The sequence below is a fragment of the Corvus cornix genome, chromosome 3, assembly GCF_000738735.6.
Source record: "Corvus cornix cornix isolate S_Up_H32 chromosome 3, ASM73873v5, whole genome shotgun sequence".
Taxonomy (NCBI): Eukaryota; Metazoa; Chordata; class Aves; order Passeriformes; family Corvidae; genus Corvus; species Corvus cornix.
The window spans coordinates 61,222,738-61,231,629 of NC_047056.1; the positions used below are offsets into that span (position 1 = coordinate 61,222,738).

Here is an 8,892-nt window from a genome sequence, read left to right on the forward strand (position 1 = left end):
TTCAGGCCAGCAGCTCTGTTACATCAGTTACAGGTCACATCCCTTGGAAAACCTCTCCCCAAGAGGAAGGTATCTCTTCTCCTTGTCTGCCAGACCAGAATATGATGCAGGAGGCATGATGGTTGTAATCCCACTGGAGATACACTGGGAAAACTTTTTGCTGGAGTCACAGTTTATACTGACTAAATGTGCTCTTCTGCCTGGCGTAGGTTAAATATTTCCCTAAACTGCATAAGCTATACCAGTAAAAGAAAAATTTACTGGTATGAGTTTCACATACTTAAGCAAAGTTGCTGGCATAGCTGTGTTGGAGTCATATATTAGCTTTATTTTTGTTGTAGTCTTTGGATTGCTGGTGTAATTGTACTGACAAACCATTTTATGGTACAGACAAGCCCTAACTTGCAGCCATTAATTTGACTCAGGAGCTCATTCACCTGTACTCCCTGTGCAATTTTTAAATCCAAATGTAAATTTTCCCATTTCACCCTGTCATTTTGTTTTGTTTGTTTTCAGAGACATCTGAAGGAAAAAAATTCTGAGATTAACTGGATGCAAGTAGGAAGCTGTGTCCTTCCACTTCAAGATTGACCGCAACTGTATGAAAAAGCTGCTCATGAAAGTGTCCTTCTTGTCTCATGAAGAGCATACAAGGCTGTAATTTAGCTATAATAATCCCCTGTGAAACTAAACTGCTTACTTGTCCTAAATAAGAAGTCAAAGCAGCTAATGCCTCATGACCCTTTGAAGGGACAAATTTCTTCTGTACATATTTATTAATGAATTCAGAGAACGATGCCAAGTCCAGTCCTTCATTCTTATTGCACCTGAAATTCTGGTTATTTCCTGAACCTCTGTAGGGCATATACAAAAGGAACATCCCTAACTGAAACAGCTGCATGGTTGTTTCCTTTAGGTTTTGGTTGTGGGGGTTTTCTTTGAGAAGGAAATGGTAATTTCCTTCTCAAAGAAATCCTTCAAAATCAAAGGATTGTCTAAGGTGAACATTCATTTCTTTTAGCCAGTCTTACCTGCTTCAGTTTAAGGCTCAAAACTGGAAATGAGCAGATTCTGCCACTTTTTCACATGATGAAAAAGGTAAGTAGTATGGTTGCACAACATGTAATTTGCCCTGGAAAGCAATGCCACTCCTCTCACAAGGCCCAGGAGTGCCATCTCCATAACCCCTTGCACAGCTAATATCTAGAATCACTCTAAAGCTATTATATTCAGCAGCTTGCTGAAAAAGTGGCCAGGAAGGGTAGACAGAAGCTGGATCTGAAAGATTGGTGTCCATGCCAGCCCTCCAAACTGAGAAAAAGGCACATGCTGCCCTCTTTAAGAGGTCTGAGAAAAGCAGTGCTGAAGAACTTCACCTACACCTTGTGGTACCTTGTGTTCTCACACAAGATTTGGGGAAGAGGCAGAGGCCTCTCTGTACCACCAGTGGATGGCCAATGCCACCCCACCAAAAAGAGGGCACAGAAAGGGCAGCACGGTCTCTTCTCCTGTCTTAAACTAAAAAAGTGCTTGTTTTGAATAATTTTCTTTTACTTTATACTTTGGAAAATGAAAAATGAGAGCCAAAAGTTTACATGGTATCTGAAAGGATCCAAAACCTTCTTGGGTCAGATGGAGAGAACTCCTTTTGTATCCTGCCCCTGGCATGTGAGGACAGAGCAGGGACAGGGAGAGCCTCTGTTTACATGGATGAGCATCTCACTGGCTTGGTAGTGAGCATGTAATTGATGCTGACATTAGACCTCCTGTATTTCTGTCTAGGACAGATGTGTGCAAACATGTAAGTTGCACAGTTAGGGTGTGCTTAACATCTTTGGGTGGCACTGGACCTAGTCCTTGTGCTCTGCCAAAGTGAGTCTGATATCCATAACTTGTGGCATTTAAGAACTGGGCAGCTCATGCATAGTGAGTGCTGTGTACTCAAAAGTGTTCGATCTAGGACAGGTACACTGCCCTCTGGCAGTGATTTGACTTTCAGGGAAAACTGTCAAGAACTGATGTGTAAACACACAGTTGATGTGCCAAGGGTTTCCAGACTCAACAGCAGCTTGATCAGAGTGGCATATCCAGAATTCAGCAGGGTGGAGAAAGGGAATGTGTTTAGAAAGCCTGGACCATACCCTGGTTTTAGTTCTATTGAGGAGTCAATAAGCAAAAACCCCAAAAATGCGTTAGTATACTTCAAAGCAAAACTCTTTTCAAGCAGACAGTAGTGTCTTCAGTTTTGTCTATTAAAATTCTACTGAATGATTAATTTCACTAATGCAAATTAATTTAGGATTTCTTAATATTGTCTCACATCAATTTATTCAAGATAAATGTTCATCCTCATTAAAATCAGTTACAATTTAAGTATTAAGAATATCACTCAGAGTACTTTGATTCCATGCATATGTAGCATACAATGTTTTGCATATCACTGGTTAATATGGCTTGCAGGTGTGTACAAAAATGGCTGGCACATCACTTGTGGGTATTTTAAATACATATTGAGCATTTTTTAAAAACACCAACCCTGTATTTATCTTTTGGCAGCTCAAAAGAGCCCCATTTGTTTTGGCACAATTGCAGCCTGGCATTTGAATAAAATAAATTTGTTGTGTATTTTACTGATTTTTTTTCTCTTTTTTTTTTACTACTGAATGTGATGTTGTGATCTGCTGGATTTCTGAAAGGTATGATATGTTACTACCATGATTTCCTTCACTGAAGTACCAGGTTTCTACAGAAGAAAGGAGGAGAGGAAAGCCAACAGCCTTCTGGGCTGCAGTGGCAGACCGTGCCAGCAGGTTGAGGGAGGTGACTCCTCTCTCTGCTCAACATTGGTGAGGCCACATCTGGCCTACTGTGTCAGCTCTGGGCTCCCTGGTGCAAGAAAGGTGTGGACATACTGCAGTGAGTCCAACAAACGCCCATGAGGATGACTGAGGACATGAAATGTCTGACACACAAGGAGAAGCTGAGACAGCCTAGAAAAAACAAGGTGCTCTCTAGTTTCCCTAAGTGCTAGAATGGGTGTGAACAAAGTGAGATGCAGTAATTTTCCCAACAAACCTAGGATTCTTTCAGATATTCTACATCAGCATTTGGGATCTAGTGAAAAAAAACCAAAGGTTTATCAGCCCTTTTTGAAAATTCTTCCATTTAAAATACTTCCAAAGAAGCAATTTCTCTTCTTTGCATAGATCCTGTCACATAAGGAGTCTGGTTCTGACACCCTTGTCATGTGCTGCAATCCTGTCTTCTATATTCAGCCTCACTGAGTTGATTGAGTTAGTTTCATTCTTCTGAGTAAAGGTGGCAGTTTATGAACTCTGTAAATATATTAGTAGCAGAGATGTCTCCCACATCTTTTCCTCTGGCACATGAGCCAACACCATGTCCTATGACAGAAATGGGAACTATCCTGTCTGTTCAGTTTTCACAACACAGCAGGACAGTGCCATTTGCATTCAGTTCTGGATGGAAGAGAGGATGTGTGCTGTCTTGTGCTGTGATGAAAGGACATCCAGCCTCGCTAGGGAAAGCAGAGGGGAAGGAGGAAGCATGAAGTAAGATCCTAATAAAAGGTTTGTGTTCAATATTAAAGACTTAATAAGTATTCTGATTCCCTTATGGCATACAGATGACCACAGTGATTTCATACTGTTTGCTAACACATGTTTGACAAAGCTATAATGTCATGGCAATCCTTGAGGGACATGATTATCACCCCCAGACATTAATGCTCAAGAAGACTGCATTCAGGAAGGAAAAGCCATTTTTAGCTGAACACAGACCACAATTGCTATGCCTGAAGAGAATACAAGTGTATTTAAATAATAAGATATTTGCTTTGCAAAAGATTGGCATAAGCTTTTGCACAGGCTTGTTAGCTTAAAGGCTTATCTCTTTTAATGTTAAGAAGTATTTCTAGTGTGTTCTCACTGAGGGCCTGATCAGAAGCAGCTGCTTCCACAGCACTCCATGTGTGCATAAGCCCTTAGTGAGACAGCATTTTCTGTTTGGATGATCAACATGCACATTTTTTTATATAGCCAGCCTTTGTGCCTGGGAAGATAGAAAGAATCTTCTCCCTGCATTCTCCTTTAAATGCCAAAAGCTCTTTTGTTTAAATGACAGGTGTCACAGGAACTCTTACCTACCACAAAGCTCCCAATAAAAAGCCACTTGTTATCTCTTCACTTAACACGTATATCTTTCCTAGTCCTCCTAAGACTGTCCAAGTGTTTTCCTTACATTTTTACACTTTGATGCACCTTTACCTTGTTAACGTCCATCTTCCTGACACCATGTTAAAACTGATAGTCTACGAAGAGAAGGTTCTCTTGCTTCTACTTCATATATTAGTCACAGGTTTTGCTGTTTGTTTTATTAATTTTCCTCCCTTGTTTTCTTAATGTATCAGTGTGCTGGGAGTGTTCTTGTGCTTTGCAGTAATAGATCTCTTTGATAAACTTAATCTGTATTTTTTCTTCTGTTTTTGTACTTTCCAAGACAACCTTTCACAACTCTTTCTCTGGGACTGATAAACCGTGTGGGCTTGATGTAAGTGCAGACTGCCAGCTGCTGGCAGACTGAGTAGGAAGAGAGATTACCCTGCCGTTGCCTTGCTTTTGCTGCACTTGCCCCAACCCATTGCTCCCAGCTCTGTCCAGAGTGGTGGTACCAGGACAGATAGCTCAGTCTGACCATTTTAATTTTCTCATGTAACTTTAAATTCCTCATATTTGTTAATATTTGTGCGTATGTGGAAATGGTTACATGGTGTCTCAAGGGGCTGATGCCACCAGGATCTAAGAAATGCCTGTACATCCATGTGCCTTATCCTCATGTCCTCTGTGACACTGTCTGCAACAGTGCTGGCAGCCAGAGGCTCAGGCAAACCTCAGAAAACAATAAGTCTTCCCAGGGCAGCCTCAGATGTTATAATCTTCCTTTCTTGCAAATACACCACTCCTTTGTAATTCCTCTGGTCCTCATGGTGCAGAGGAAGGGTCTGAGTGGGGCTCAGGATTGCCCCACTTGGGGCACTGCAGCTACTTTGCCAGCAAAAAGACTGTTTTCCTTTTTCCCTCTTATTTCAGTTGCCTGCTCTCCTAGGTTCGGTGATCACATCTGTTCATATTCTGGGACCTAATGTCACACAAAAGAAGAGGTAGAAAGAGCCTTTCTTTCTGAAATGACTTTGCTAGTCCAGGAGACTTGTTTATACTGCCACTATCTGTCCACCATACCTGCTGCAGCCATTTCCTGCAAACACACACACAAACAGTTCATGCAAATTTTCCCACAGCTACAAACAGTTTGCAGAAGGAAGTGAGAGACATTAAGGATTTTATTTTATTGCTCTTTCTGTCCTGGAGAGTTAGGCATGAATCAGTTAAAAACTATTTTTAAATTATCATGTTTTTCTAGTCATATTTTAAGTGGGTATAAATGCCTTTTAACAAATCTTTACGTGATTCTGCCTCCATTCCTCATCCTCTGAACCCCATTTTGAGTGACTGTCAATGCTTCCCAACAGAGCAGCCCTTTCTAGCTGGTGCAGTTAGGCAGGTCTGCAGCCCCAGGCTCTCCTACACCCTCCTAGGGATCCTTGGCAGCCCCTGCCTGGGGCAGCACAGCAATTCATGCCACACACATTGTTCTTAAAACACCTCATGGCCCATTGTGTCTCATTGTAGAAAAGAGAATTAAATATAAACTGAGCATAAGACTCAGATCTACAAGCATATTCATTTTCTTAAATTATATCAAAACCAGAGAGGCAACGTGCTCCTCCTGGAGTCACTGAGGTTAGGGTGAGGGAAATGTTATAACAGGTCTCAATCATCTTGAATCTCACTGCATTTGGTAGCAGGAGCTGAAGGTCCACAGCTTCCAACACCCTGCAGAGAGAGTCAGGCAAAATGCCTTGGTCAAGAAAAGTAACTGAACAGTTTATGTTTGGGAAATGCAGGGTGTTTTTAATGTTGTACACAACATTTAGAGAATTTACATTACGTTAGTTTTGTTCCCTATCTGTCAGAGTCCAAATCTACATCTTCTGCTTCCCAACAAAACCTCCTATCTGCCACATTAGAGGCTGCCCTGGGCAAGAAGGTTTTTGCTCTTCCCTCCACACCTGGCAGGTGTGCTTTTTCCCACCAGAAAAAAAAGCACTTTGTTATTCATTAGAGAGCATAGGTTAGAAAAGAATGCCTAATTCTGTACAGATTAGGGATTAAAGGGAAGGGAAAATGTAGAAGTCCAATTCCTGCTTGAAAGATAAAAGAGCCTTTTAGCATCTTTGCTAATTACTTCTTTGGGTATTGGCCCCATAATCTCCATGTCTTGATGTCTAAGAAAGCTAAAGAAGTCCCTGCTGATATCTGTTAGCAGTTCTGTGAAGACACAGGTACCTTTCCTAGAGAAGGACAAGGTTGCCATTCCACTTACGGAAGAAAAGGTGGAGAGGTAAGCCCTTACATATTTCTGTGATGTAAGTTTAGGACAGTATTTGGTAAGGCACAGGTCCATTTTGCAAGAGCAGCTGTATGCCCAGTTGCAAATACGTAGACAAGGAGAAGAACCTCACTTCTGACCATTCCTCAGAAATGTGATCACTCCCATAGCAAAGGCACTGAAAACTGCACAGCTCTCAGAAACAAGGAACTGACCTGCCTAAAATGAGCTGTGGAGGGGGGACTGCACAGTATTTGGAACTATTGTCCAATTTTGAGGATGGACAGGCTCTTTTCTGGTGGGTTTTCATTCTCCCAAGTTCTCCCTTTTTCATGTATTACATTTCATTTCTAAACTTCCCTTCTTCACTCCCAAATGTTGTTTGTTCCAATCCCCTCAGGCTTGCTATTTGCAAGTGTGTACATAAGTTTAACTCCCTGGCTTTCCGGAGCCAGCTGTGGTTTGATTTTTTTAATAGCACCTCTGTCAAACAGGGGCTAGCCCTGTTTAATGCCAGGCATTCCTCAGTAAAGAGACCATATGTGTAAAAGTCATGAGAACAGAGCAGCAAACACCAGACTAATGCCTAATAGGAAGAACTCTTATGCTTCGGGAGTCCTTCTTGCTGGGCAAATCCCTGCTTAGGTAGCTGTCAGCTTTTGCTAGCTCTTACCAGCAAGCAGGCTCCTTCAATGCTCTGCCATTCCTCTCCAGAGACATCCTACCACACCTCTACAGCTTTCTCTTGATGTTTTTCTCTCTGTTTAGTTTCTGATACTCAGATGTTTTCCTGCGAGAATGCATCTATTCTATTTCAAGATAACTGGCTCTGCTCTACTTGTAAGAATCTCCCATCCCATATTTTGTCTAAACTTTTATACATTCTTCAGCTTTGAAAGAGCAATCACTGGCCAATTTCTAAAGTCTTTACCTGACTGGTTGTCCTGTTGGATTAGGACAAAGTGTATGAAATACATACATGCTTGATTCTGTATTAAGAAAGATAACTCTTCTATAAAATTCTGAAGTATTTCCTAATGTTGTTATAAATTCAGGCAAGGAGTTGCTTGCTTTTTAAAAATGTGTTTTACAAATACTCCCTCAAGTGGAGCACTTTTCAGTTTATAAGTTTGTATTAACGGCTCTTTTCATTTTCTCAAAGCAAACCTTAAGTTAAATCTAAGTTAACCACAGAAAAGGTCAAAAATTTTTTTCAAACTTTTCTGGAGCACAAGGAATTTAATATTTTAGCAGCTGGCAGCTGTGGAGATTACTTTTGGATTATATCTAAAGTCTACTGGAATCTAATTACTCTGATCTATGAACCAGGTAATTAAGGTAAAAACTTCCACATTTTCTCATACCTCATTAATGTATTTCCTTTGAAAATTGTTAGCTAATGATGGTACATTAAGAGTTTATCCATTAAATGACAATGAATAATTAACACCTTTGTCCTGGGACATTAAAGGACAAAATGGCTGCTCAATGTGATGATAATTATTTATTAATTTACAGTGCAAATATTGTGCAAGTTTGGGGAGAAAGGACAAATCAAACTGGGCAAATAGAATGGAAAGAAATAATTTTCTTTTCATAGAATTGAAGAAGGGTTTTGATTGGAATGGACCTTAAAGGTCATCTAGTTCCAAGCCTACTGCTGTGGGCAAGGAAATATTTCATTCATTTCCTTCTTTCCCAAGAAACTTCAAGCCCTGTCTGCGTGCAGGACCCCTGTCCCACTTCTCTACAACTTCTGTTGCCAGTTATAACTGATTCCAAATAGGTGTTATCACCCCAAAGACTGAGATCAACACTTGGGTCTGAGTGTGCCAGGCACTGTGAGTACAAACACCGCAAATACATCTCTTCCTCAGTAATCAAATCCAACATGTGACACAGTGCAGCAAGTAAATTAGACATGGGGGAATGGAAAAGCAACCTGTGGTTGGAACATTATCACTTAAATCGATATATAGATCAAATACAGGGAACGTTATCACATAAATCGATATATAGACCAAATTTTTTTGAAGGTAGTGAAGTGAATGAAATACGAGAAATCTCTGTTGTCATGTAAAAGCTGGTACAGAGTAAGTTAATTTACTTCAGGACTGCTCTGGACTGGCTCCGCTCTACACGTGAGGCATTTACTTGTGGCAAAGCAGCATAGCAAGGGAATCTATCTGTGCTCAAGTATTTCACCTGAAAAGCCTAAAAGGTTCCAATTTGATTGCAGCTGCTCTGCAAAACAACAGCTTCAGTGGGAAACACTCGAGGCATTACTTTTGGATCAGAACTTCAAAGAAAAGTTTCTCATGATCATTTGTTAGAACATCAAGGACCTGAGTAATTACATATCTAGTGGAATCCCCACCTACAGGGGAAAAAAACCCAGTCTGAAACAGAATATATTTTGCCTGT

The 8,892-nt window shown here is 40.7% G+C and overlaps 1 protein-coding gene across 2 annotated transcripts in view; it reads left to right on the forward strand.

The window, feature by feature from the left end:
• THEMIS (thymocyte selection associated) overlaps nucleotides 1-2,634 on the forward strand; it is an 81,070-nt gene extending 78,436 nt beyond the window's left edge. For both annotated transcript variants that reach the window (XM_010402002.4, XM_019286064.3), the window contains one exon: nucleotides 517-2,634. In XM_010402002.4, the coding sequence (XP_010400304.2) occupies nucleotides 517-526 (10 nt within the window). In that variant the 3' untranslated portion in view covers nucleotides 527-2,634. The remainder of the gene's footprint in view (nucleotides 1-516) is intronic.
• Nucleotides 2,635-8,892: the final 6,258 nt, after the last annotated feature.